The following is a 27,999-nucleotide window of genomic DNA, read 5'->3' on the forward strand; positions in this document are numbered from 1 at the left end:
AGACCTACTGCCAGTTCCTGGAAGAAACCTTCTTCAAGCAGTGGTATAGGAAAAAGTCAGCATCTTTCAAGAACATGATTTTCATGCAGGATAATGCTCCATCTCATGCGTCCAAATACTCCACTGCGTGGCTAGCCAGTAAAGGTCTGAAAGGTGAAAAAACAATGACATGGCCCCCTTGTTCACTTGACCTAAACCCCATAGAGAACCTGTGGTCCATTATAAAACGTGAGGTCTACAAAGAGGGAAAACAGTACACCTCTCTGAACAGCGTCTGGGAGGCCGTGGTTGCTGCTGCACACAATGTTGGTCGTGAACAGATAAAGAAATTGACAGAATCTATGGATGGAAGGCTTTTGAGTGTCCTCATGAAGAAGGGTGGCTATATTGGTCACTGATTTGTTTTTGTTTTGTGTTTGAATGTCAGATATGTTTATTTGCAAATCTGGAGTTGTCATATCAGTGTACCTGGTGAAAATAAATAAGTGAAATGGCTACATATTTGGTTTTTATTAAGTTGCCTAATAATTCTGCACAGTGAAAGTTACCTGAACACATACATATTCTCCTAAAATGGCCAAAACTAAAAACGCCCCACTCTAACTTCCATACATATTCAGCTTTGATATTTATGAGTCTTTTTGGTTGATTGAGAACATAGTTGTTGTTCAGTAATAAAACTAATCCTCAAAAATACAACTTGCCTCATAATTCTGCACTCAGTGTAGCGTCGGCCGGGGAAGTTGGGTTTTGGATAAAACAGGCAGGGTGTAGTCTGCGCTCTATCACATATGCCTACCTAACCTAACGTAGGCTAATAGTCACATCGCATTATAGATAGGGTGACCATTCGTCCGGACAGTCCGGTTTTAGAGCTGTCTGTCCGGACGTCTGTCACGCGTCCTCACTTTTTACATTTTGTCCTCATTTCGGACCCTCAGCCACCACCGTTGCATCAATCGTCACAAATCCCCGCCCATTATTTACACTTGCTATTCTGCGATGACATACAGGCAAAGATAGCCTACAGGGATTTCTCGTATACAAACATTCGCGCTGCGCTTGCAACTGATGGAGCCTCTGCAGCCTCTGATTGTCTGGAAGCTGCTGTCACTCAAAAGCTGCGCTCACGCGATTCACTGATTTTTGCTCCTCCGAGCTGCGCACGCAGTGCGAATGTTTGTACGGAAAAACCTATGAATGTTGGCACGCATGCTGTTGAACAATACTCATGCCGAAACGAAAGACATCCTTTAAAAATGCTTGGTGCTTAGAGCATCGTTTTGTCGGCAAGAGCCAAAAAGGAGAACACTTCGCCTTCTGCAAGCTCTGTCGCATTGACATTGATGTGGGGAGCAGAGGGAAAGGTGCGATAGACAGACACGCGGACACAGACCGCCACAGAGAGAATGCCAGCAGTGCTGGACAGTCATCTTTAGCATCATTTTTTGCCCCAGCTCTACCAACCCCAATCGATGACAAAACCACTGCTGCTGAGCTGACTAAATTGTTCCACACCATTAAACACCATCACTCGTACAGGAGTTTAGACTGCTCTGTTGACAGGTAAGGTTATAGGCCAAATGTAAATGACATGGTTGACTGTCATTTTTCATGTTTTTCTTTTTGATATTTTTTTGGATGAGCATAAATGAACACAACAATGTTTTGTTTTTAGTTTAGTTCCTGTGGATAAGCCAAGGCCAGTATAGTAGGCTAAATGACAGTAGGCCTACATGTTTCTTGACTCATTTTTCGATTTTTCATTTATTTTTCTTTTTGATGGTCATTTTCAAGTGAATAAATATGCTGGCCTATGGCATGGCAAAGACTGTTTTTTCAGTGTCTATAGATGGACACAACTCTTTACAGTGACTTTACAGTGATGTTTTGTTTCTTGTTGACATGGTCTTGACCATCATTTTCCACATTTCTCTTTTTGATAGGTGTTCCAAGTTAATAAATATATATTGACTTCATACGTTTGTAGCGAAGATCGCGTGTGGGTGGAGCACAGAGGACGGCAGGACAGAGATCAAGTTTAGCTATCGGCTTTATTGCCACACTTTTCAGGTTTACAATAATGCTCAAATAGCGAGAGAGACACACACACACACACACACACACAGCGTCTCGTCCGGGGGTGATCTCCTCTGCTCTCGCTCTCCCTCCTTAAATAGGGCGGTTTACTGGGGAGAACACACAAAACACAGGTTAATGACACTCAGGTGAAGCGATTCTGCCACTTACCTTCCCCAACTCCGCCCTCCTGTCACAGACCGGTGCTTGACCACGCCCCCGCTGCCACATACCCCCACCGCCCGACTCAGGCCGGGCGCCCGTCCGGCCCGCAGCCGACTCCCCCCCCCCCTTGACGGGAGAGGAAGTCCGCCACGACCATCTGCGCCCCCGGCCTGTGGACCACCTTGAAGTTGAAAGGTTGGAGCGCCAGATACCAACGGGTGATCCGCGCGTTGGCATCCTTCATGCGGTGGAGCCACTGGAGGGGCGCGTGGTCCAAACAGAGGGTGAAAGAGCGCCCCAGCAGGTAGTAACGGAGGGCGAGGACCGCCCACTTGATGGCCAGGCACTCCTTCTCGATAGTGCTGTAGCGCCCCTCACGCACTGACAGCTTCCGGCTGATGTACAACACTGGGCGGTCCTCTCCCCCCACCTGCTGGGACAAAACGGCCCCCAGCCCTCTGTCCGACGCATCCGTCTGCAACAAAAAGGGGAGAGAGAAGTCAGGGGAGTGCAAAAGTGGCCCCCCACACAGTGCAGCCTTTACCTCAGAGAAAGCCCGCTGGCACGGCTCCGTCCACTGGACCGGATCTGGCGCCCCCTTTTTAGTGAGGTCAGTCAGCGGGCTGGTGACATCCGAATAATTAGGTATAAACCTACGATAATAGCCAGCCAGCCCCAGGAACTGTCTCACCCCCTTTTTGGTCTTGGGTCTCGGGCAGGCCGCAATCGCTGCTGTCTTATTAATTTGGGGACGCACCTGCCCGTTACCCAAGTGGAAGCCCAGATACCGTACTTCCACCCGCCCAATCGCACACTTCGGGTTGGCAGTGAGCCCCGCCCGCCTCAGCGACCTAAGGACGGCCCTCAGGTGTTGCAGGTGCCGCTGCCAGTCATTACTATAAATGATGATGTCGTCTAAGTAAGCGGCCGCATAGGTGGCGTGGGGCCGGAGGATCCGGTCCATCAGCCGCTGAAACGTAGCGGGCGCCCCAAACAGCCCAAACGGAAGTGTGACGAACTGGTGTAAGCCAAACGGTGTGGAAAAGGCCGTTTTTTCCCGGGATAATGGAGTCAAGGGGATCTGCCAATATCCCTTCGTCAAATCCAGTGTCGAGTAAAAGCGAGCCGTGTCTAGTCGATCGAGCAGCTCATCAATACGAGGCATTGAGTACGCGTCGAATTTAGACACCGCATTGACTTTTCTATAGTCCACACAGAACCGGACCGAGCCGTCGGCCTTCGGAACCAAGACCACCGGGCTGCTCCAGTCACTGTGGGACTCCTCGACGATGCCCATTTCGAGCATGGCCTGAAGTTCTTCCCGAACCACCTTTTTTTTGTGTTCGGGTAATCTATAAGGACAGCTACACACTACCACCCCCGGGGGCGTCTCTATGTGGTGTTCTATGAGGTTGGTGCGTCCGGGCCGGGGCGAGAACACATCCAAAAACTCGGCCTGCAACTGGGCGACCTCCGTGAGTTGGGTCGGGGAGAGGTGGTCTCCACAGGGGACCGGAGAGGTGCGAGATGCCAATGACCCTTTTTGGATCTCCGGCCCCAGCTCCGCCTTCTCCGGAACTACCGACACCAACGCCACGGGGACCTCCTCATTCCAGAGCTTCAGCAGATTGAGGTGGTAGATCTGTAGCGCCCCCTCCCTGTCCGTTCGCCTAACCTCATAGTCAACGTCCCCGACTCGCCGTGTGACCTCGAAGGCCCTTGCCACTTGGCGATTAATTTGGAGCTCGACGTGGGCAACAGGACGAGTACCTTATCTCCCGGAGTGAACTCTCTAAGGCGCGTGCCCTTGTTGTACAGGCGGGTTTGCCGTTCCTGGGCCTGCCGCAAATTCTCCTGAGTTAAGTGGGTGAGCGTGTGGAGTTTTGCGCGCAGATCCATAACGTATTGAATTTCATTTTTGCTCTGCGAAGGTCCCTCCTCCCAATTTTCCCGCAGTACATCTAAGATGCCGCGCGGCTTACGCCCATACAGTAATTCAAATGGGGAGAACCCCGTGGAGGCTTGGGGGACCTCTCGCACTGCAAACAACAAGGGTTCGAGCCACTTATCCCAGTTACGTGCGTCCTCGCTTACGAATTTTTTTATAATATTCTTGAGGGTGCGGTTGAACCGTTCGACTAAACCGTCCGTTTGTGGGTGATACACGCTGGTGCGGATCGGCTTAATACCCAGTAGCCCATACAGTTCGGCCAGTGTTCGTGACATAAACGAGGTGCCTTGATCAGTCAGAATCTCTTTCGGGATTCCGACCCGGGAGATGACGTGGAAGAGGGCCTCTGCAATACTACGTGCGGAGATATTGCGAAGAGGCACCGCTTCCGGGTATCGCGTTGCATAGTCCACCAGAACCAATATAAAGCGGTACCCTCGTGTTGACCGATCTAATGGCCCGACGAGATCCATCCCAATTCGTTCAAACGGGGTCTCGATTAATGGTAGGGGGCGCAAGGGCGCTTTTGGAATGGCCGCTGGATTTACTAACTGGCATTCGCGGCACGCCGTACACCACCTACGGACGTCGCCGCGAATCCCCGGCCAATAGAATCGGGCCATTATCCGGGCGAGTGTTTTATCCTGCCCGAGGTGTCCCGCCATGGGATTAAAGTGAGCCGCCTGGAATACCAATTCCCGGCGGCTCTTTGGAATTAACAACTGGGTGACACGCTCCTTCGTCTGAGTGTCCTGCGTCACTCGGTATAACCTATCCTTTAAAATGGAAAAATAGGGGAAGGTCGGGGTGGCGTTCGGCTGGAGCGTTTGACCATCGATTACTCTCACTTGGTCAAACGCGTGTCGCAGAGTTTCGTCTCGCGATTGTTCCAGTGGGAAATCTGCGAGGGATTCCCCAATAGAAAGAGGAGGGGCCGGGGGCTCCTCACTCTGTCGCGGAGATGACGTAGACGGCTCTGCGACCGCAGCTCCAGCCAAAATGACACCGGGACCCCCCCCGGCTAACCGGCAGGACCCACTCTTTACTAGGTGTGCCATCAACCCCCGGAATCCCGGCCAATCAGTCCCCAAGATTAAAGAGTGGGTAAGGCGAGGATTAACCGCCGCCTTTACTATAGATTTGTCCCCTCTGAAATGTATGTGGACCGACACCAATGGGTAGCAGTGAACATCCCCATGCACACACAACACCTTCACCCCTTGTGCTCCCCCCAATGCCTCGTCTTGCACCAGGCTTTGGCGGATCGAGGTCTGGTTGCAACCCGAATCCACCAACGCCTGATAGGTCGCCCCTTGTACACTTACCGGTATGCGATATGCTCCGGCCTGATCGAGGGCAGCCTCTGGCGCGTCGGGGTTGCTGCAGGTGGCCCGGTTCCCCGCAGCGCCAGCAAACCGGCCCGGGCCTCCCCTCTGCAGCTGTGGATTGAGGGTCACTCACCTGAGGGGGGGGAGAGACAGACACAGAAGGGAGAAACGGGAGGGCACCACGGGTGCGGCGGGCCGGCTGGGGTGGGGCCGGCCCCCGCCTCCGTGGTGGGGGAATGGGGCGAGGACGGGACACGGGAGGAAGAGAGAGAGAGAGAGAGAGAAGAGGAGAGAGAAGATGACATCCGTTGTCCTGCCGCCGGGACAGCCGCCAGATGATCCTCCGCCAGTCCTACGGCCTGATCCAGCGACGCCGGGCGGTGGCACTGGACCCACTCCGCAGTTCCGGCGGGTAGGCGGGCGACGAACTGCTCCAGCGCCACCTGGTCGATGATCCCCTCGGCGTCGCGATCTTCGGCCCTCAGCCACCGCCAGCAGGTGTCCCGGAGCTGCTGGCCGAACGCGAACGGGCTGCCGACTTCCTCCATTCGTAGCGCGCGGAAGCGCTGGCGCTGCTGCTCCGGCATGCACCCCACGCGCTGGAGGACAGCCCGGCGAAGGTTGGCGTAGGCCAGCCGGTGGTCGGCGGGGAGCTGTAGTGCGGCTAACTGCGCCTCTCCCGTCAGGAGGGGGAGGAGGCGCGCCGCGCGCTGTTCCATCGGCCACCCCGAGGCTTCGGCGACCTGTTCGAACAACGCGATGAACGCCTCGGGGTCGTCCTGCGGGCCCATCTTAGTCAAGGTGATGGGAGATGGGCCCGCGGCCGGGGCGCTGGTGGACCCCACCGACGCGAGGAGGCGCCGGAACGCCTCACGGTCTTCCTGTTGAGCCAGCACCAAGGCTTCGAAGCGGTGCTCCTGCTCCTTCCGGAGCGTGACGAGCACCTGGTGCTGGCTCTGCTGAGCCGTGGCGAGGGCGTGGACCAAGTCCGTGAACGGGGAGGATTCCATGGGGCTGCAGGACAGGTGCTCCACGATTCCCGGGTTTCGGCACCACTGTAGCGAAGATCGCGTGTGGGTGGAGCACAGAGGACGGCAGGACAGAGATCAGGTTTAGCTATCGGCTTTATTGCCACACTTTTCAGGTTTACAATAATGCTCAAATAGCGAGAGAGACACACACACACACACACACACACACACACACACACACACACACACAGCGTCTCGTCCGGGGGTGATCTCCTCTGCTCTCGCTCTCCCTCCTTAAATAGGGCGGTTTACTGGGGAGAACACACAAAACACAGGTTAATGACACTCAGGTGAAGCGATTCTGCCACTTACCTTCCCCAACTCCACCCTCCTGTCACAGACCGGTGCTTGACCACGCCCCCGCTGCCACAACGTTTTTTTATAATTTTTTCTTACACCCCCCCTGTAACGCGACGGTGTCCTAACTTTAGGGCCTTTGTCCTCACTTTTGGACACAAGTGTCCTAACTTACAGACTCATGTCGGTGGTCACCCTAATTATAGAGCTTTACCTGAGTGCAAAATGAAAACGTTGCAACAAACTAAATTAAGGTTTGGACAGCCAACAGAAGAGCAGGGAAAGAGAAGGAGGGAAGGTGAGAAAATATTGTCAGTGCAGTGGCAGACCGTTCAGAGGTGTCATGCCAACTTTCCAAGGGGAAACATTTTATTGTCATTGCCTATTACATTTTAGTTAGCATTTCGAGAAACATTCAAAACTACGTTGTCACAGGCAGCCCTGTGCAGGGCTGACTAAACGGGCTTGTTCAAGTAACTCACTCTCTCTCTTTCTCTCATAACTCTCTCTCACTCACTCACTCACTCACTCACTCACTCACTCACTCACTCACACACACACAGACACACACACACACACACACACAAATAATACACTCTCACACACTCTCTCTAATACATAGTCTTCACACAGAACTAATAGCCCTACATTCTAATGTAATTTAAGATAATGAAATGTAAATAATGCCAGTACTTCAGGTAGCTGAGCAATACACTCAGTTCAGTTCAGTTTTGACTTTTATGTCAGACAAAACTCCACAGTTATGATGGCACAGTTTTAGAATTGTTGAAGTAAATGTGTTATGAGCCAAACTTACATTACAGGCAATGGTGAGAACACTCTGTTTCAGAGAATGCATGCAAATGGATCTCAATTCAAGACAGCCAGATAGACTGATGCCTTTACATTACTGCTCAGAATGTCTCTACACATACAGACACCCACAAATAACACACAAACTCTCTCTCTCTCTCTCTCTCTCTCTCTCTCTCTCACACACACACACACACACACACACACAATCACACTATTATTATAAGGTGTAATACTAAAGCTTACAATTCAGCAGTTCACACCCTTTCTGTCATGTGTATGCTGCAATGTAAATAATGCCAATACTTTAGGTAACTGGTACTTTAGGTATGTATACTCAGTTCAAGAGTTCACTACCTTTCTACTTTTATGTCAGATAAAACACCACAGTTATGGTGCCACAGTTGTAGAATTGTTAAAATAAATGTGTCCACCACCAAATCTATCCTTGGTTTGTTATTTATTTATTTAAGTTGTGCCGGGGGGGCATTCAGTGCTGTCAGCCATGCTTGACCTCGGTATTTGAAAAATCCTGGTTACGGCCCTGAACCCAACTATAAAAAAAACAATAGTGGAACCCATTGATGGAACCCAACAAATTAACATATTTTACAGTAGAGAGATTTGGGGAAGTTCACAAAACAACAAAAACAAAACTTTATTCATATGAAATTATGACATTGCTACATGTGTGTGGAAGAAGAGTATGGAGACAAAAATCTTAGTTTCTCCATCGTTAGCCTGTGCTGCCTGCTCTCCGACTCATGGTTAAGCTAGCATTGGCCTTCCAGAAGGTCTAGGGTGATAAATTTTGGTATCTCCCACTATAAATCAAAATCTGATTGGTTAATTCATCTGTCACTTCCTACATAAACATACACTGCCATTGCCTTCTGTCCCGGCAATGAACTCCTAACCAATGAGTGAGCCAACTCTAAACTCTTCTCTGCCTTGAGATAACAAACAAAAAAATCTCTTTGGATAATTATTTTTTTAATATTTTCAGTACCGGGGCGGCACGGTGGTGTAGTGGTTAGCGCTGTCGCCTCACAGCAAGAAGGTCCGGGTTCGAGCCCCGTGGCCGGCGAGGGCCTTTCTGTGCGGAGTTTGCATGTTCTCCCTGTGTCCGCGTGGGTTTCCTCCGGGTGCTCCGGTTTCCCCCACAGTCCAAAGACATGCAGGTTAGGTTAACTGGTGACTTTAAATTGACCGTAGGTGTGAGTGTGAATGGTTGTCTGTGTCTATGTGTCAGCCCTGTGATGACCTGGCGACTTGTCCAGGGTGTACCCCGCCTTTCGCCCGTGGTCAGCTGGGATGGGCTCCAGCTTGCCTGCGACCCTGTAGAACAGGATAAAGCGGCTAGAGATAATGAGATGAGATTTTCAGTACCCCTTTCATTTCTGAAGCAAATTTGATAGAAAATGAGGCCAAATTAAAGAGAGTAAGAGAATAATTTAGATTATTAATTATTAATTTTTTTAGAAGAAGAAGACAGCTTTATTTGTCACATGCACACTTCAAGCACAGTGAAATTCATCCTCTGCATTTAACCCATCTGAAGCAATGAACACATACGCACACACACTCAGAGCAGTGGGCAGCCACACCAGAGCGCCCGGGGAGCAGTCAGGGGTTCGGTACCTTGCTCAAGGGCACCTCAGCCCAAGGCTGCCCCACGTCAACCTAACTGCATGTCTTTTGGATTGTGGGGGAAACCAGAGCACCCGGATTTAGAATAATTTAAATTAGAGAATAATCATAATAATTCATCTCATCTCATTATCTCTAGCCGCTTTATCCTTCTACAGGGTCGCAGGCAAGCTGAAGCCTATCCCAGCTGACTACAGGCAAAAGGTGGGGTACACCCTGGACAAGTCGCCAGGTCATCACAGGGCTGACACATAGACACAGACAACCATTCACACTCACATCTACGGTCAATTTAGAGTCACCAGTTAACCTAACCTGCATGTCTTTGGACTGTGGGGGAAACCGGAGCACCCGGATGAAACCCATGTGGACACGGGGAGAACATGCAAACTCCACACAGAAAGGCCCTCGCCGGCCCCAGGGCTCGAACCCAGGACCTTCTTGCTGTGAGGCGACAGCGCTAACCACTACACCACCGTGCCGCCATCATAATAATTATGAAAGAAATTAAATATAATATTTGAAATGCTGATATATATGTTTGGGCCTTTTCTGAAGGCCAAGAAGGCCCTGATGGTTTCCATATATATAATATATTTTATTGGAGTAGCTGCATCTCACTTCACTTTGTATGTGCCATTGCCACTTCACTTTGTATGTGCAATGGCAAGAAGAAACCTTGCCATTGCACATACAAAGTGAAGTGGCAATGGCACATACAAATGTGTATGTGATAAATAAACCTTGAATCTTGATAATGATTGTGCTATCCAGTTTTGCTTTGGCATAACCTCACATTAGCTTTATCAAAGTTTCCTACTGGGACAATACAAGGTTGAAGCTCTCTTCAGTGAACAGGGGATGTGATGTGAAACCATACACTGAAAATAAGGATTTTTTTCCCATCTGCCACCCCTTCATCTTTATTTATTATTACTTCTTTAATTTCAAGTGTAAATTCATGACATTAAGTGAAGCTGGTCTGAACCCCACCACCACTGACCCAAAAACCATGATAATACAACCCCAATTCCAAAAAAAAAAGTTGGGACTCTGTGTAAACTGTAAATAAAAACAATGCGGTGATTTGCAAATCACTGAAACCCTATATTTCATTGAAAATAGTACAAAGACAACATATCAAATGTTGATACTGAGAAACTTTATTGTTTTTTTTTAATCTATGATCATTTTGAATTTGATGAATTTGACGTCAGTAACATATTTCAGAAAAGTAGGCACAGGGGCATATTTACCACTGGGTTGCATCACCTCTATTTTTAATAACACTGTAAACGTTTGAGAACTGAGGAGACTGATTGCTGTAGTTTTGAAAGAGAAATGTTGTCCCATTCTTGCCTGATATACAATTTCAGTTACTCAACAGTTTGAGGGTCTCCTTTGTCATATTTTGCACTTCATAATGTGCCAAATGTTTTAAATGGGAGACAGTTTAGCACCCGGACTCTTACCATGGAACCATGCAGTTTTAATATGTGCAGAAAGCGATTTGGCAGTGTCTTGCTGAAAGAAGGAAGGCCTTCCCTGAAAAAAGATTTTGTCTGGATGGCAGCATATTGCTCTGAAACATGTATATATCATTCATGATATAGGGTTTCCATGATTTGCAAATCTTCACATTCTGTTTCTACACAGTGCTTTACAGAGTGTCCCAACTTTTTTGGAATTGGGGAGGTAGACAGACATGCAAACAAACCAACAGACTAACCTGATGAGACATGGCAATACCAAGTAGATAAACAGATAGACTGAAAAAACAGATTGACATGGAAAGACATGATGAGACATGAAGAGAATCAAACATATGGACAGAAACAGACAGAGAGATAGATAGGCATACACAGATACTCATGACAGGATCAAGCATGGCTAATAATGGGTTGTAAGAAAGTTAAAGGGGATGTATATATGCTAATGTAGGAGGTATGATATCAGAGAGTTGGATGATGAAAAGAAGAAAATGTCAGGGACCAAACAGGAGAGGAGATCAAATGCGCTCAAACCACAGTTTATTAATAACAGGGGAAAAGGGAGTATGTGTGTAGTCCAGTGGCAAGAGAACTGAGAGGCAGGGACAGCTGGTGGTGACATCTGAGGTCTCCCATCCAAGTACTGACCAGGCCCAACCCTGCTTAGCTTCTGCAAGCTGACCAAATCAGGCGTTGTCAGAGGCATGGCTGTAGGCTGACAGTACTTGGGTTTCAGGCAGTCTCCCAGCAAGCAGACCCTCAGCAGGCAGGAGTTAGAGAGCAGGCTGGAACACAGTCACAAATCAGGTAGCAAGATAGGGGACAGAAATGCAGGGTCAGGTTACCAGGGCTGAAGAGTAGGGCTCCAGGCAGGGCTGCTCACACAAGGCAGATGGAGAGGCAGGCGAGCAGCAGGGCTGAGCGAGCTGGAGATCAGGCGAAGATACAGGAGAGGCAGGCAAGAGGCAGAGTCGACAGAACGGAAGGCAGATCAGGTTACCGGGGCTGGAGAGCAGACAGAGTCAGATGGAACAGGATATTTACAGGAGTCAGAGTAGTAGGAACACAGAGCAGATTATCAGGCTGAGAGTTGCAGACGATCTGACACAGAAGCTTGGGAGGACTGCAGCTTAAATACACACAGGGGGAAAGCAGGTGATCGGCAACAGCCAATGACAGTCACTGAAAGATAAGAGGAAGTGAGTGCGGGCATGGCCGGTAATGCTGAGTGGAGAGGTTACCTGAAGAGAGAAGCCCACAGGTAGGACCATGACAGAACCCCCCCCCCTCAAGGGACGGCTCCAGAAGTCCCTAGCCACAGATCCACCAAGACGGGCGGGAGGAGGGGGAATACCAGTGAAGGGTTAGAACTCCTCTGACCGGTCAGAGTCCAAGGCCTCAGGATCTGGTTCAGGATCAGGGACAGTAGCGGTGGGCGCATCGTCATTCCGACAAGGCTCCTTTTGTCGACCCCTCCGGTTGGCCGGCTGGTCCGGATGCAGGCGATGAAAGGTACTGATGAGGTCTAAGATTCTCCCAGCAGGGACCCACATCCTCTCCTCAGGACCATAGCCCTCCCAATCCACCAGGTATTGGAGGCCCCTGCCCCTGCATCGTGACTTCAGCAGTCGCCGAACGGAGTAGACCGGGCCACCATCGATGAGACAAGGAGGAGGAGGAGAAGGTGCAGCTGGGACCAGCGGGCTCTCGTGCACTGGCTTGATCTTAGAGACGTGGAAGGTGGGGTGCACTCTCATAGATTTGGGCAGTCAGAGCTGGACAGCAGACTGGCTGATGATCCTCTGGATAGGGAATGGTCCGACAAACCGAGGTGCTAGCTTACGAGACTCCACCTGGAGGGGCAGGTCCTTGGCAGATAGCCACACCTTCTGGCCCACCCGGTAGGTGGGCGCAGGCGTCCTCCGACGGTTGGCGCCAGTAGAGTAGCTGGTGACTGACTTGGAGTGCAGCGCGGGCTTGAGACCAGGTGCGGTGACATCAGCGTGCATAGGTGAGGGCAGCCGGGCAGGTGACCTCTCCCTCCTGGCTGGGGAACAGGGGTGGTTGGTAGCCATACACGCAGTGGAATGGGGACAGCCCGGTGGCTGAGCTGGTGAGGGGGTTGTGAGAGTATTCCACCCACAGCAGGTGCTCGCACCAGGCCCTAGGGTTGCGTGACGCCATGCACCGAAGTGCCTTCTCCAACTCCTGGTTAGTCCGTTCTGACTGGCCGTTGGACTGGGGTCGGAATCCGGAGGTGAGGCTGGCGGTGGCCCCGAGTAGGTGACAGAACTCCTTCCAAAAAGAGGAGGTGAATTGCAGCCCCCGGTCCGAGACGATGTCCTTGGGCAGCCCATGGATGCGGAAAACATGTTGCAAGACGATCTGGGCAGTCTCCTTGGCTGACGGTAGTTTAGGGAGGGGAACAAAGTGTGCCATCTTGCTAAAGCAGTCCACGATGGTGAGTATGACCGTCATCCCGTTAGAAGGGGGTAGACCCGTAACAAAATCCAGGGAAATGTGGGACCAGGGTCACATTGGCACGGGCAGAGGCTGGAGCAAACCGGCAGGAGGCCGGCTAGAGGACTTATTTTGATTACAGGTAGGGCAGGCTCGGACGAAGTCTTGCACATCCCTGCTCATAGTAGGCCACCAGAACCATTGGGCGAGCAGGTGGTAAGTGCGAGTGGAACCAGGGTGGCAGGCTAGACGGGAGTCGTGTCCCCATTGTATAACCTGGGATCGCAGGTCTTCAGAAATGAAGAGGCGACTTGTGGGGCATGCACTGGGGCTGGGTTGGTCACGGAGGGCTTCCCGCACTCGTTCTTCGATGTCCCAGGTCAGAACAGCAACGATACAGGGGTCAGGTAGGATGGAAGCCAGGTCCTTGGAGGGGGCATCATCCTTCTGGAACTGGCGGGAGAGTGCGTCAGGCTTGGTGTTGCGAGATCCAGGCCGGTATGAAAGGGTGAAATTGAATCGGGTGAAAAAGACAGCCCAGTGGGCCTGTCTGGGGTTGAGTCGTTTGGCGGTGCGGATGTATTCTAGATTCTTATGGTCTGTCCAGACCAGGAATGGGACTACGCATCCCTCCAGCCAGTGATGCCATTCCTCCAGGGTGAGCTTGACCGCCAGCAGTTCCCGATTGCCTACGTCGTAATTGCGTTCGGCCGGCGATAGCCTGCGGGAGAAGAACGCACAGGGATGGAGCTTGTTGTCATCCGCAGACCTCTGTGAGAGCACTGCCCTGACTCCCATGTCCGAGGCATCCACCTCAATGATGAATTGCTGCTCCTCATCAGGCAGCCAGAGGACGGGAGCAGTGGTGAACTGAGCCTTGAGGGTGGCAAAGGCTTCATTGGCGGCCGGAGTCCAGGTGAAGGGCTGTTTGGTGCTGGTCAAGGCAGTGAGGGGTGACGCAATGGTGCTGTAATTACGAATGAACTTCCTGTAGAAATTTGCGAAGCCCAGGAACTGCTGAAGCTGCTTCCTGCTCTCTGGTACTGGCCATGAAGTAACTGCAGAGACTTTGGCAGGGTCCATCTGGATGCTCCCTTCTGCCACGATGTACCCCAGGAACCCCACAGACTTGGCATGAAACTCACTTCTCTGCCTTGATGAAGAGAGAGTTTTCCAGGAGGTGACGGAGCACTTGCTGGACATGCTGGGTGTGTTCAGACAGGGTTTTAGAGAAGATCAGGACGTTGTCGAGGTAAACAAACACGAACTTGTTCAACATATCTCACAGGACATCATTCACCAGAGCCTGGAATACCGCTGGCACGTTGGTAAGGCCAAATGGCATCACCCGGTATTCATAGTGACCGGCGGGGGTGTTGAACGCTGTCTTCCACTCGTCTCCCTCCCTTATCCAAACCAGGTGGTAGGCATTCCGGAGATCGAGTTTGGTGAAGACCGTGGCTCCCTGGAGTAGCTCGAAGGCGGAGGTAAGCAGTGGGAGAGGGTATCGGTTCTTGAGGGTGATGTCGTTGAGACCCCTGTAATCGATGCAGGGGCGCAGGGATCCATCCTTCTTTTCCACGAAGAAGAACCCAGTGCCGGCGGGAGAAGAGGATGGATGGATAAGGCCGGCAGCCAGAGAATCACTGATGTAGGCCTCCATCGCCTTCCTTTCTGGGGCGGACAGAGAGTAGAGACGACCCTTGGGTGGTGCAGTGCCTGGGAGGAGATCAATGGTGCAGTTGTAGGGCCGGTGAGGAGGCAAGGAAGTGGCCTTGGTTTTACTGAATACCTCCCGAAGGCTGTGATAACACACTGGGACATTAGTGAGGTCGGGGGCAGAGCTGGCAGGTGGAGTACGGGTGTTTAGGATGGTGGCTCGTAAGCAGTCCTTGCCCCATTCTCTTATCTCTCCAGTGGCCCAGTCGAGGTGAGGACTGTGCTGGCAGAGCCATGGATAGCCCAGGATGAGGGGTTGGCCGGGGGAATGGAGCAGGTGAAATTGGATGGTTTCGTGGTGGTTGCCTGACAGTCATCAGAACAGGGGCAGTGAGGCGGGTGACGGTGCCAAGGAGGTGGCCATCCAGCGCCCTGGCTGGCACAGGAGAGGATAAGAGATGGCTCTGCAGACCCAACTGGCGTGCAAGCTCGGTGTCCATGATGTTAGCCTCGGCGCCAGAGTCGATCAGGGCGGCCAGGGTGTGGGTGGAATCCAACAGACGGAGACAAACTTGGAGCATAGGTTTCTGGCTGGTGGAGGACTGGATGGTCATTGAGCCCAGCTGGGCCCCTCCTGTGTCCGGTGAGCTCATCACTTTTACTATGCAAGAGGCAGCACGGTGACCATCACCCCCACAGTACAGGCACAGATTGGAGGTGATCCGACGCTGGTGCTCTGCCGGGCTGAGGGAAGCACGGCTGATCTCCATGGGCTCTGACTGGTCCAGAAGGCTCAGCAGAGAAGCAGCAGGAGACGTAGAAGGGGCTGGGTTACTCCGTGCGCTGGTGACTGACTGAGTCTGGCGGGCCCTCTCTCGTCGACGGGTCCGGACCCGGCTGTCAATGCGGACAGCCAGGGCAATGGCCTCATCGAGTGTCGATGGTTGTTCGTACAAGACCAAATTGTCCTTCATGTAGTCGGCCAGGCTGTACAGAAAAGCGTCCACCAGCGCCTGCATGTTCCACTTGCTGCGCCGGGCCAAGGTCCGGAAATCGATTGAGTAGTCAGCCACTGTTTGTCCGCCTTGGCAAATACTCATCAGTCCTCCGGATGCCTCTACTGACGACGAGCCCAGGTCGAAGACCTTGGTCATCTCCGCTGCAAGCAGGGAGAAGGAGGCACACGCCGATGTCCGGCACTCATACTCTGCAGTCCCCCACAGGCGGGCACAGCCAGTCAGACGAGTGATGACGAAGGCCACCTTCACTGCCTCCGACGCAAAGGTTCTGGGCTGCAGGTTGAACAGCAACCGGCAGCTGGTCAGGAAAGCACGGACTTGGGAGGGATCACCGTCAAAACACTCCAGACTGCCGACCTTGGGTTCCAGGGCATCGAGTGTAGCAGGAGCACCTTCCGGAGCTGGAACGTCAGTGGCGGGTATGACGGGGGCTGATGCAACAAGGGGCTGCGGTGGTTGACTCGGAGGAGCAGGGGGTGCTAGGGCGGTGAGCAGCTGGAGTGCTTGGTCCAGTTGTCATTGCTGTTGATGACCAAGCTGGATCAGGGCTGTAATGTCGGCAGACATCCGACTGACCTCCCCTTCGGTGCGCTGCAGCCGGTCTAGGCCAGAGGGTTCGGGCGCTGACTCCATGTAGTGGTCAGATCGTTCTGTCAAGGACCAAACGCGCTCAAACCACAGTTTATTAATAACAGGGGAAAAGGGAGTTGGGAGAATGTGTGTGGGTGAAGTCCAGTGGCAGGAGAACTGAGAGGTAGGGATGGCTCGTGGTGACATCTGAGGTCTCCCATCCAAGTACTAACCAGGCCCGACCCTGCTTAGCTTCTGAGACCTGATGGTATCAGGTGTTGTCAGAGAGGTGTGGTTGTAGGCTGATAGTACTTGGGTTTCAGGCAGTCTCCCAGCAAGCAGACCCTCAGCAGGCAGGAGTTAGAGAGCAGGCTGGAACACAGAGTCACAAATCAGGTAGCAAGATAGGGGACAGAAATGCAGGGTCAGGTTACCAGGGCTGAAGAGTAGGGCTCCAGGCAGGGCTGCTCACACCAGGCAGATGGAGAGGCAGGCAAGCAGCAGGGCTGAGTGAGCTGGAGATCAGGCAAAGGTACAGGAGAGACAGGCAAGAGGCAGAGTCGACAGAACAGAAGGCAGATCAGGTTACCGGGGCTGGAGAGCAGACAGAGTCAGATGGAACAGGATATTTACAGGAGTCAGAGTAGTAGGAACACAGAGCAGGTTATCAGGCTGAGAGTTGCAGACGATCTGACACAGAAGCTTGGGAGGACTGCAGCTTAAATACACACAGGGGGAAAGCAGGTGATCGGCAACAGCCAATGACAGTCACTGAAAGATAATAAGAGGAAGTGAGTGTGGGCGTGGCTGGTAATGCTGAGTGGAGATGTTACCTGAAGGGAGAAGCCCACAGGTAGGACCATGACAGAAAATAAGGTTTTCGAGAGGGTTTATGGTGTGTGTGTGTGTGTGTTTTGGAGGGATTAGTTAAAAGGCAAGTCTAATGAGAAGGTACCCCAAACTTTTTCAAAGTGTGAGGGTTGGTGCTGGAATGTAATTTGTTCCATGGATATGTATTCTTTGAGGAAATTTAACCATTACATGATATTTAATATATTTCTAGTTTTCCAGGTTTTGAATTTTAGATTGGTGGATTTATCAAGAGATCTCCAAGAAAACAGGGATAGAAATATTGGAATGCTCCAGCTCATAATAGGACAAGTTCTGTTCATGACTTCTTGCCAGAAACGTTGAGTTGGTGGGCAGGGCAAAGTGGATTGGAGATAATTATCTGGGGTGTTTAATGTACAGTGTGAGCATGTGTCAGAGTCTGTGAGTCCCATCTTATACTTCCTGTGCCGAGTGATATGTGCTCTGTGGATTACCTTGTACTGTATTACTTGTAGGTTCATTAGCCATTGTGAAGGTGTTCCTGCAGATTTGATTCCAGAATTTGCTATTGGGAGTAAATAATAAGCATTTTTTCCAGGCTTTCACTTGGATGGAAATTGTTGAGTTTACTGTGGATATTAGTTTGTAAAAATTTTGAAATAATTTTCTGTTGGTTGGCTATTTTGTTAACTTCTTCTACTAGTAAGGATGAGAGTAAATTGTTATTTGATATATTGATTACAGATTTTAGAACAGACTTGCTGGAAATACTGAAGAAATTGTTCTTTCCCAATACTGTACTTTTGGACTAAATGCTGAAAAGTGATTAAACTGTTATTGTAGAAAAGGTGATGGTGTGTGATACCACTTTGCTTGCATACAGTGTCTTGCAAAAATATTCATCCCCCTTGGTGTTTGTCCTGTTTTGTCACATTACAAGCTGAAATTAAAATGGATTTTGGTGGATTTGGCAGCATTTGATTTACACAACATGCTTACCACTCTAAAGGTAAAAATTGTTGTTTTATTGCGACAAAAATAATAATTAAGATGAAAAAACAGAAATCTGGAGTGTGCATAGGTATTCACTCCCTTTTGTATGAAACCCCTAAATAAGAGCTGGTCCAACCAATTCATTTCATAAGTCACATAATTATTTGATTGAGATCCACCTATGTGCAATCAAAATGTCACATGATCTGTCACATGATGTCTGTATTAATCAACCTGTTCTGGAAGAACACTGACTCTGCAACACTATTAAGCAAGCAACATGAAAACCAAGGAGCACTCCAAACAGGTCAGAGACAGAGCTGTGAAGAATTATGGATCAGGGTTGGGTTATAAAAAATATCTCAAACTTTGAATATCCCAGGGAGCACCAATCCATTAGATTCATTATAGCAAAATGGAAAGAATATGTCACCAGTACAAACCTGACAAGAGAAGGCTGCCTACCAAAACTCATAGACTGGGCAAGGAGGGCATTAATCAGAGATGCAACAAAGACACCAAAGATAACACTGAAGGAGCTGCAAAGATCCACAGCAGAGATGGGAGTATCTGTCCAGAGGACCACTTTAAGCCATACACTCCACAGAGTGGGGCTTTATGGAAGAGTGGCCAGAAAAAAAAAATGCATTGCTTAAGAAAACACATTTGCAGTTTGCCCAACAGCATGTGGCAGACTCCCCAAACACATGGAAGAAGATTCTCTGGTCAAATGAGACTAAAATTGATATTTTTGACCATCATGGGAAATGCCTTGTGTGGTGCAAACCCAACACCCTGAGAACACCATTCCTACAGTGAAGCATGGTGGTGGCAGCATCATGCTGTGGGGATATTTTTCATCTGCAGGGACAGGAAAGCTGGTTAGGACTGAAGGAAAGATGGATTGCACTAAATACAGGACAAATCTAGAGGAAAACCTGTTTGAATCAGCCAGAGGTTTGAGACTAGGAAGAAGGTTCACATTCCAACAGGACAATGACCCTAAACATACTGCTAAAGCTCCACTGGAGTGGTTTAAAGGGAAACATTTAAATGTCTTGGAATGGCCTAATCAAAGCCCAGACCTCAATCCAACTGAGAATCTGTGGCAGAACTTGAAGATTGCTGTACACCAACACAACCCATCTAACTTGAAGGAGTTGGAGCAGTTTTGCCTTAAGGAATGGGCAAAAAAAATCCCAGTAGCTAGATGTGATAAGCTAATAGAGACAAACCCCAAGAGATTTGCAGCTGTAATTGCAGTAAAAGGTGCCTCTACAATGTATTGAATTTGGGGGGTGAATACCTATGCACACTCCATATTTCTGTTTTTTTTTTTCATCTTAATTATTGTTTGTGTCACAATAAAACAACAATTTTCACCTTTAAAGTTGTAGGCATTTTGTGTAAATCAAATGATGCTAACTCCCCAAAAATCCATTTTAATTCCAGCTTGTAATGTGACAAAACAGGACAAACACCAAGGGGGATGAATACTTTTGCAAGACACTGTACTTTAAATATGTGTTTTTTGTTGAGTTGAAAGTCAGGGTTGTGCCATGTTTACATAGTTTCATCGTTGATTTTAAAATTGTGTTGATTTTCCACCAGGCTTTCAGAGATGTTGAAAGTGTAGAGCCATTAAAGCACTTATGGTATTTAATAGTGATGTTGAACACCATAATTGCTTTAATGACTATAATTGCTGGTCCAGAGCAGACAGGAGTGGAGGACTTTCACTGCTGCCTTACATGCCAGTCACCATAATGAGTGCCAAGTAAGTAAGTAAGTCATAGTGGTGTTGAGAAATAGTAGATCAGAGATTGAAATTTCTTTACATTCTGATTGTTCTATTTCTAACCATGTTCTATTGTTCTATTTCTAACCGTTCTGATGGTTTGGATTAGTCCAATTTGTGATATACTTTAAATGATTTGTCAGCTAGGGCGGCACGGTGGTGTAGTGTTTAGCGCTGTCGCCTCACAGCAAGAAGGTCCGGGTTCAAGCCCCGTGGCCGGCGAGGACCTTTCTGTGAGGAGTTTGCATGTTCTCCCCATGTCCGCATGGGTTTCCTCCGGGTGCTCCGGTTTCCCCCACAGTCCAAAGACATGCAGGTTAGGTTAACTGGTGACTCTAAATTGACCGTGAATGTGAATGGTTGTCTATGTCTATGTGTCAGCCCTGTGATGACCTGGCGACTTGTCCAGGGTGTACCCCGCCTTTCGCCCGTAGTCAGCTGGGATAGGCTCCAGCTTGCCTGCGACCCTGTATAACAGGATAAAGCAGCTAGAGATAATGAGATGAGATTTGTCAGATAATAATTTTTAAACATCAGGATTAACTTTCCTATGCTCCATCTTCATTTAACATTTTGTCAGACTTACAGGCTTAGCACTCTTCCACCCAATGAAAATGACCTGTAACCCTCTTTGCCGATATTTCCACTGCCAAGCTAATCATGCTGTCCTTAAATACCCATGTTGAAATAGCATCTATGTATTTGTTCTTGACCAGATATACTTGGTTATTTTTGAAACATAAGCAAGAATACACTATACTCTTTGCATATCATTGTCGTATTCACACTGTCATTAAAACAAACTTGCTGTGTCTCTTTCAGTGTATGAGAAACATGGCAATGTCATGTACATTTTAATGTCTCAAACTAATCTGGCCATTTGCTTCTGACCTCTCTTAACAAGGCATTTCTGCCTAAAGAATTGCTGCTCACTGGAAGCTTTTCCCCCTGCACATTCTCTAGACGGTCTAGGGACTGTTCATGGATAAATCCCAAGAGCTCAGCAGTTTATGAAATACTTCAATCAGACTGTCTGGTACCAATAACCACTCCACAGTCCAAGTCACAGGCACAATCATGGATGCATCAAGATTGTAACACTAGAAAAGAAGACATCTTAGGAACTAAAAAAGTAAAATACTTTATCTTGTATATAATCAGATTGTTCTTGTATTTCCTATAGTACGAGAAACCAAATATAAGATTATGAAACCTTTTTTTTTTTTGTTACTAATTACAAGCAAGAAAATTTCTTTTGTAGATAAATTTGCACAATTTTAAGCATTTATTTCTAGAAAAGAAAGTAAAATTATCTGCTAACAGATCAGGAAATCCTAAAACTTGAATTTAGTAAAATGTCTAAAAATGGACTTAATAATCTTATATTTGCTTTATTGTAATCTTATAAAAGGAGATGCTATGTATGAATATAAAGGTAAGACTTTTTTTTTGCAGTGGACGAAAATAAGTCAAGTGTTTGAGATTCACTGATGTGCCTACAAACTACATTAAGATTTCTCAGCTTTATTGTGCAACTTTAAAACTAAAACACTGAAGCAGTGAACCGTTTAACCCACTGAGCTGAGATCAGGGAGAATATATCGAATCATGTACAATATTATGCTTATTATTTACGAACCAACAGTGTGTACAATACGACAGTTAGAACACATAATAAATAGAAAGATGGTTATAATACAGATTTCCTTTTTTAAAAATCATCTAAATCCACGATTACTTTCTCAGCGCTCTGTTGCGATAGGCAACAATACCATCTTTTTTTTAGTATGAGCCACTAAAAGTGCACAAAACGGAGGCATCTGACAGTCTTACCGCATGTAAGTAGATGTAATGTACTACAGAAACGTGTAAGGAAATGCCGAGCGCAGATGGCAGTATTTACACAATCACAGGAAACCACAGACAATTTATATAGTCTAATCTGCGTTTATTATCTCCTGCCGTCTTACTCTTAAACAGAGAAGTCACATGACCACATGTGGCACCTCCAGAATGGTTGTGTCTCAGTCAGACATGATTGCACTGCAGTGTTTGAATTAAATCTATTATTAAGAAATAACTTCATGATCGACCAGGAACTGCAGAACGTTAAAGATTTGCGCGCGCACGTGTTCAAGTACTCGCACATTTCAGAGACTCTTAAGGACTTTTTGTACATTGCTTTTATTTTTAGGCCTCCGTGTAACACCCCCCGAATTAAGAAGTCACAGTATGCCAATATTCCTCCTCTGGGACGAGATCCACTCGAGCTGGGGAGCACGTTCCTCCTGGTGATGACAGTATTGACAAGCCAATCGTTGCATTAAAGAAACCATTAAAGGTGCCATGAAAACGTAGACCATCATCAGATTCCTCTGAGAAACTGTGGACGTGGGAATATGGGAATAATATTAGAATGTGACTTTCGCTGATGTATTTTTGATGTTACTCAGTGGTATTTATAGCTACTAAATTCTGATTAATAATGGCGTTCAGACAGACTGGAACTAGGAATGGTACAAAGAAGCCATGATACAATAAAATAAAATAAGTTTATTTTGTATATATGGACCCGTATTTCTGATAGAATAGAATTACAGTTCAGCAATTATGACGTAAAGCCACGATCGACTGATAAAACTCAGCTCGACTGGGGCTGCAAGGACACGAGAAACAAGGCTGCTGAGGATGCTGAAGCATCCCCCGACTCTCAGGATTCCCATAACTACTGCTGCAACTATAATAATAATAATAATAATAATAATAATAATAATAATAATAATAATAATAGACATTTTAAAGCTGAGCATTTTGAGTAGTTTTTTTAAGTTTGGATGTTACATTATTCCTTTATACCAAACATTTGCCAAAAAAATCACCTTTTTTTAATTTTTACATTTATTATTCACCAACTCACGCTTTGTAAGGAACGTCCGCGAGACTTCCAGACAGGACTTTGCGCTTTCCGACTTCACATTAACACGACAAGCTGCGTTTTTGTCTCAGTAACTTCAAGGAAAAAAAAAAGAAGGAGAAACTGGATACTCTGTATAGGGACACTAACTGTCTGTTAAAAGCGCTAATGTTAAATAAATGTCTCTTTATAGAAAACTTCACCATATCAACGATTATACACTTTTCTTTGGTAAACAACACGTTTTTAATCCGTTTATTATTATGTAGGCCTAACTGAGCTGTTACTATATGAACAATAACGCATTACAACGCGCGCATTATTATAAACATTTATTTTACAGCTGTACTAAATCATTATCATTTGACCGTGTGTGACGTCATAGCGCATGACATCTGTATGGTGCTTCAAATTCCAGTATCCCCGCTAAAAAAGGCTTTTCCCAGTCCCTGGTTACATGAGTGTCAAGCAGGATTCATACTGAACAGCCTGGGTAACAGATGCTGATAAGACGAGGTAGCTTAATGCAGACTTGTTTTCAGCCAAACAAGGTTCTCCGATAGCACTATTCTCTTTCTCTTTAGATTAGTAATTACATTTCCATATCTTGCATCCTTTTCTATAGGCTACATGAGGTCGGCGTGTTTAACTGAGCCATCCAGACGTGGCAACTGTAATTATTGTGTCCGAAATTACACGAGCCACTTAATTTCATTTAATTATTTAACTCGATTGCCTAATATCTTACAATAACACACTGAATTGTCAAAGCCCATAAATAGTGCATTATTTTAGTGACAAAATGCCGGACAGATCCAGTTACATAAGTCCACCATAATTATGGATCTATGGTGCTGTATTTCTTATCCAATTAGCACAAGATAGGCTATTAGCCCGAGGAGTAAGGATCAGTCGCAGAGGAACCAGGAGATGGCGTTGACGGTGCAGAGAAAGAAAGCTCGGATGAAACTTCAGCCTTTTCTGGGCCGTCTCCTGGTACCGACTCAGTTTTTGGCAGCAGACCCTCTTTTTCTCGCTTCTTCTGTTTCATGCGACGATTCTGAAACCAAATCTTCACCTGAGTCTCATTCAGCTGGAGCGCAGCAGCTATCTCTACACGCCTGGCGCGCGTCAAATACTTGTTGAAGTGAAACTCCTTCTCTAGCTCTGTCAGCTGTTTGGTGGTAAAATTGGTCCGAACAGTGTTGGGCTGCCCGACATAGCCATACTCTCCTACTTTTCCTGAGGAAAAAACGAATAAAAGAAAGCAATTCAAGAATCTTCAGCATTCTTAGTAAACAGGCACGTTGTCTCTTCCTAAACTTTAATAATAAACATTATCAGCCTGGGCACTTTTAACTTTAGCTTTACATCAAGTTCAAGACTCCAGTCACCTGTTTTTGGTGGGTTCCGTTTAACTTTCATCCAGTCAAACGTCTGCGCCGTTGATACACCATCTGATAGAGAGGAACAGCACGCGTTGTGATGTGACACATGCAGAGAAGATAGATGATTTGAGCAACCAGTCAGCAACGTCGCCTGATCCTGACCTTGACCACACGTAGCAGCTGAAAACTGAAGTTGCCCAGGTAAGCTGCCGGTGTAACCATGTCGAAAATGATGATGACGATGATGGGGCTCAACAGTATTTCCAGAGTAAACCAATGGACCGCACTGACTTAAACCTACAGTGGAGTCAGAATCCTGGTTCACGGTGTAGTGATTATAACTGGTGCAAAATGTTTGAGCCCCGTAAGATGGATGGGCACCATAGGCAATTGACAGTGTACCAGAGGATTGGTAAGAGCCGGCTTTATGGGAGTGATTTGAAACAGAGTCCGGTGACGCTCGACTAGTCAAGAACCGCTCGCTCCCGTTGCAATTATTTACCGTGACGGAACACGACTGGAAAGTTCCGTGATCTGCATGGAATGCACTGACAGAGCACGAACCCCCGCCACCCCCATCGCCGCCGCTCATCACTGAGTAATCTAAGAATGTATTCATTCTGGCATTGTCTCCAGCGTCTCTTCTACCGTCACGATGAAATTGTATATTGCCACAACCACGGTCCAACCGCCAGACTTCCGCCGGCTTCAATCAGCGGAGTTGTGAGGGAGGCTGCGCAGAATTGATATGAATGAGCTGTGACAGTCACGTGAGCCAGGTCAGCCAGTTGATTTTGCCGGGTGTTGAGCTCCGTTCGCCTCGTGCTGACAGGTAGTCGTTAAAGAGTAAGGCTATGCAAATCCGAACCTCTTGTCGATCATAATGACGTAAGCACACCCACTGGTTCCTACTCGCTGACTGATGAAACAATAGTGTTAGAAGGTAGAGATACTGTACTGCACGGACAAGTGGAAGAAAGGATCCGTCCCCACATATACGGAAACTATATAGTGAACTATGCCAGTGTGAGGTAAGACAAGTTGCATGTAATATAACTTGCCATATATAGGTAACTGCGTCGTGTTTATTGTTAACGGGTCGTCTACTCTGACTAAATGTCTGTGCGTATAACCTACTATTGGGTCGGAGACGGTTATTGAGTTCTCCGTCCTCAAACCACACACACGCACACCTTTTCTCTGAACATATCTTTTGTTCACATCTTGTAAATATAGTTTTGCTCGCATAGTTAGATTCTATATTAGGCTACAGCATGAAAATGACAATTAGGCTACATGAATTGTTGATGTTACCATCTATCCATAACTGCTTATCCCGTGTTGCGGGCAAGCTGGAGCCTGTCCCAGCTGTCTATGGGCTAGAGGCAGGGTACACCCCGGACAAGTCGCCACATCATCGCAGGGCTGATGTTATACCCGAAAGGCTTCATGTAAAATCCATGGACGGCTAGCAGTATTCATTTTCCACACTTTCCTTGTGGAATTTATTTGATCATATTTTGATGCTTACTTTTCAAGAAAGGATTAAAATCTCCATAGTTTCCAAATTTCGATTCGAGGCACTGAATTGCAATAAAATGTAATTAAAAAATTAGAATAGTTCCCTTGACTGTAGAACCTCCCGCTGAACATACTTGTTTATTTAATTTTATAACGATTTTATGGCTGCATCCCAGCAGTCCATCCTATGTCCCCTTCCTGACCTCGATAGAAAACGTCATGAGGTCAAGGAAAGATGTAAATGAGAATCCATACAGACGTAGGAAGAGACAAGTACAGTGCTAAGGGAATCCCACTGCATTTATATTCTGTATATTCTGAAAATGGACTACAACTCCGTGTGTTCTTACCATGTTCCTTCATGCGGGTTAGAAAAGCGGACAACACGGTGAAAAGAAAATACTTCATTACCAAGGAGGGAATTTGAGATTTTATATATATATATATATATATATATATATATATATATATATATATATATATATATATATATATATATGCATGCCACCAGACACAAAACTGAAACGAAATGATTGCTCACGCTCACTTTCCTGTCCTCTCATTTTTTTTATCGACATGGATCCCAATTATTGTATGAAAAATGATGGTTATATTTATAACAAATAGACATAATTTAGAAATACAAACTCCTGCTGCATACATTAGTGCGTGAAAGGTGTGCTGATGGTGCTTCGCTTTAAATGTTGCTGCCGCAAGGAATTGTGGGACGGCATTATCTCATTTCCTACCAGGAGACATTATATATTGAAGCACCTTTCCTTAATATGTACAGAAATCCAGTAATTCTTATCATGACTGCCACTTAGATACTTCCAGGTCATTTCACTCAGTTAGGAACCAGCAAAAAAAGACTACTGGGACGCATTTTGTTGTTGTTGTTGTTTTTAATGAAACAAGATCCTTATTTATAAACAACTTGGCACTAACATCTTAACATAAAAATAAAACTGGCTACGGTACATATAATAAATAAACAATTCAGAACCTACTAACTAACTAATCAATCAATCAATCAATCGGACTTTTTTAAATTAAAGGTCTTTTAACTAAAGGTCCAAATACACGAGCCGCCATACTGCGCCCCCTCTGATAGTAAGGATGAAGTGGTCGTTGCTTATTTTCATGCAAAAAGGCGTTGCGTGTTGAGCAGGAGGATATTCAACAAAGCGAGCTTCTTTGGAATAGTAGTCCACTGATGATATAGCGATATGGCTGCAAATCAGAGACCCGTTTCAAGCCAGCAACTTATAACTAAATCATTCTAAGAGTATAAAAGCATTATTAAAAAGAAAAACAATATCCCGGTAATTAACAAAGCTCAGAAAGCAGTCTAATAGAAAATAACCAACAAATTAAATGCAGAAGGGCATCCATCCATCCATTATCTATAATTCTTATCCATCATTGTCGTGGGGGAGCTGGAGCTTTCCCAACTGACTTCAGTCGAGAATCGGGGTACACCCTGGGCAGGTCAGCAATTCATCGCAGAAGAATCAATCAATCAATCAATCAATCAATCAATCAATCAATCAATCAATCAATCAAATGTCTTGTCTAAACGTCCATTCTTAATGCTCTTAAACAAAAAGTAGGCACTGACAACGTCGCAGACCTTTTTGTAACTGGACAAATTTGTAGATTCTTGCTATTTTTTCTCCTATGTTCAGATAACTTTAATATCCTAAGATTTGTGGATTGCATAAATATATATGTTTTAAACCTGTCATAAATATGTTCAAACCTGTCATTGAAGATGAAACTAAAATGTGTCCCAAAACACCAAACGTAATTAAAAATAGTTTTCAGTCAGTCATTCTTTCCTATTTTTTCCATATAATAGGGAATTTTAAAATCTGTCCTGAGAGAGAGAGCTTTACTGTGTCTGCATAGTAATTGCTCTAGAGCCAATTGGCAAGCGGCCTACTGCTACAAACTAATTTTAAAAAGTAGAGAAGGGGAACGCAGCCCTGTGATGACCTGGCGACTTGTCCAGGGTGTACCCCGCCTTTCGCCCGTAGTCA

At 47.1% G+C, this 27,999-nt stretch overlaps 1 protein-coding gene across 1 annotated transcript; it reads right to left on the reverse strand.

Moving 5' to 3' along the window:
* Window positions 1–23,937: 23,937 nt before the first annotated feature.
* hoxa1a (homeobox A1a) lies at window positions 23,938–25,061 on the reverse strand. Its single transcript, XM_060942155.1, has 2 exons — window positions 24,443–25,061; window positions 23,938–24,290 (listed from the first exon to the last, which is right to left on the reverse strand). Exons 1-2 carry the CDS (start codon window positions 25,053–25,055, stop codon window positions 23,938–23,940), a joined length of 966 nt encoding a protein of 321 aa, XP_060798138.1. The 5' UTR covers window positions 25,056–25,061.
* Window positions 25,062–27,999: the final 2,938 nt, after the last annotated feature.

This window comes from Neoarius graeffei, chromosome 16 (genome assembly GCF_027579695.1).
Source record: "Neoarius graeffei isolate fNeoGra1 chromosome 16, fNeoGra1.pri, whole genome shotgun sequence".
Classification (NCBI taxonomy): domain Eukaryota; kingdom Metazoa; phylum Chordata; class Actinopteri; order Siluriformes; family Ariidae; genus Neoarius; species Neoarius graeffei.